A 1008-nucleotide genomic window follows, 5' to 3' on the forward strand; every position below is an offset into this window, starting at 1 on the left:
CCCAGATACCCCCCTGTACCGCCAAATACCCCTCTGCTAGCCCCCCCAGACATCCCCAAATACCCCACTCCTAGCCCACCAGATGACCCCCGTACCCCCAAATACCCCTCTGCTCGCACCCCCCCTGGATACCCCTCTGCTCACCCTCCCAGACTCTGCTCTGCCCGACCCCTGAAATACCCCTCTGTAACCCCAAATACCCCCGCCCCGGATACTGTTCTGTCCGCCACCCCAGATTCCCCTCTATTACCCCCCCAAACTCCCCTCTGTAACCCCCCCAAATACCTCTCTGTAACCCCCCCCCCAGATACCCCTCTGTATCTCCCCAGAAGCCCATCCCAGGTTCCCCCCAACACCCCTCTCTGTTCTCCAACTATCCAAATACAACCTCGTAACCCCCAGGGAGCCGTCTGAACTCCGAGAGCCCTCTGAACCCTGAACTCCAGCTAGCCTCAGCACCCTCGCCTCCCTCTCCTCCCGCCCCCAGACCCCGGAGTGAGAGGGAGGGGCTTACGGCTGTTGTTGAGTTTGGAATTCTGTCGGTACTTGTGAATGACAACGAGCATGAGGGACAGAAAGAGAGAAGCCAGGAGGGCCAAGGTCACGGCGACCCAGATCTGTGAAGACAGAGCAGAAAGAATGAGGGGGAATCCACCTGAACCGATCGGCCCCACCCAGCCCCAATTCCCAAAGGACCCTAAGGGGCAATTTAGCACGGCCAATCCACCCAACCTACACATCTTTGGACACTAAGGGGCAATTTAGCATGGCCAATCCACCCAACCTACACATCTTTGGACACTAAAGGGCAATTTAGCATGGCCAATCCACCCAACCTACACATCTTTGGACACTAAAGGGCAATTTAGCATGGCCAATCCACCCAACCTACACATCTTTGGACACTAAGGGGCAATTTAGCATGGCCAATCCACCTAACCTGCACATCTTTGGACACTAAGGGGCAATTTAGCACGGCCAATCCACCTAACCTGCACATCTTTGGAC

General features: G+C 56.2%; 1 protein-coding gene across 1 annotated transcript in view; it reads right to left on the reverse strand.

Moving 5' to 3' along the window:
* Positions 1-617, reverse strand: part of LOC144490464 (high affinity nerve growth factor receptor-like) — a gene marked incomplete at both ends in the record, with an annotated part of 31018 nt that extends 30401 nt beyond the window's left edge. The window contains one exon of the mRNA XM_078208208.1: positions 515-617. Within this exon, the coding sequence (XP_078064334.1) occupies positions 515-617 (103 nt within the window). The remainder of the gene's footprint in view (positions 1-514) is intronic.
* Between the last annotated feature and the right edge of the window lie 391 nt (positions 618-1008).

This window comes from Mustelus asterias, unplaced genomic scaffold (assembly GCF_964213995.1).
Source record: "Mustelus asterias unplaced genomic scaffold, sMusAst1.hap1.1 HAP1_SCAFFOLD_3322, whole genome shotgun sequence".
Lineage (NCBI taxonomy): Eukaryota > Metazoa > Chordata > Chondrichthyes > Carcharhiniformes > Triakidae > Mustelus > Mustelus asterias.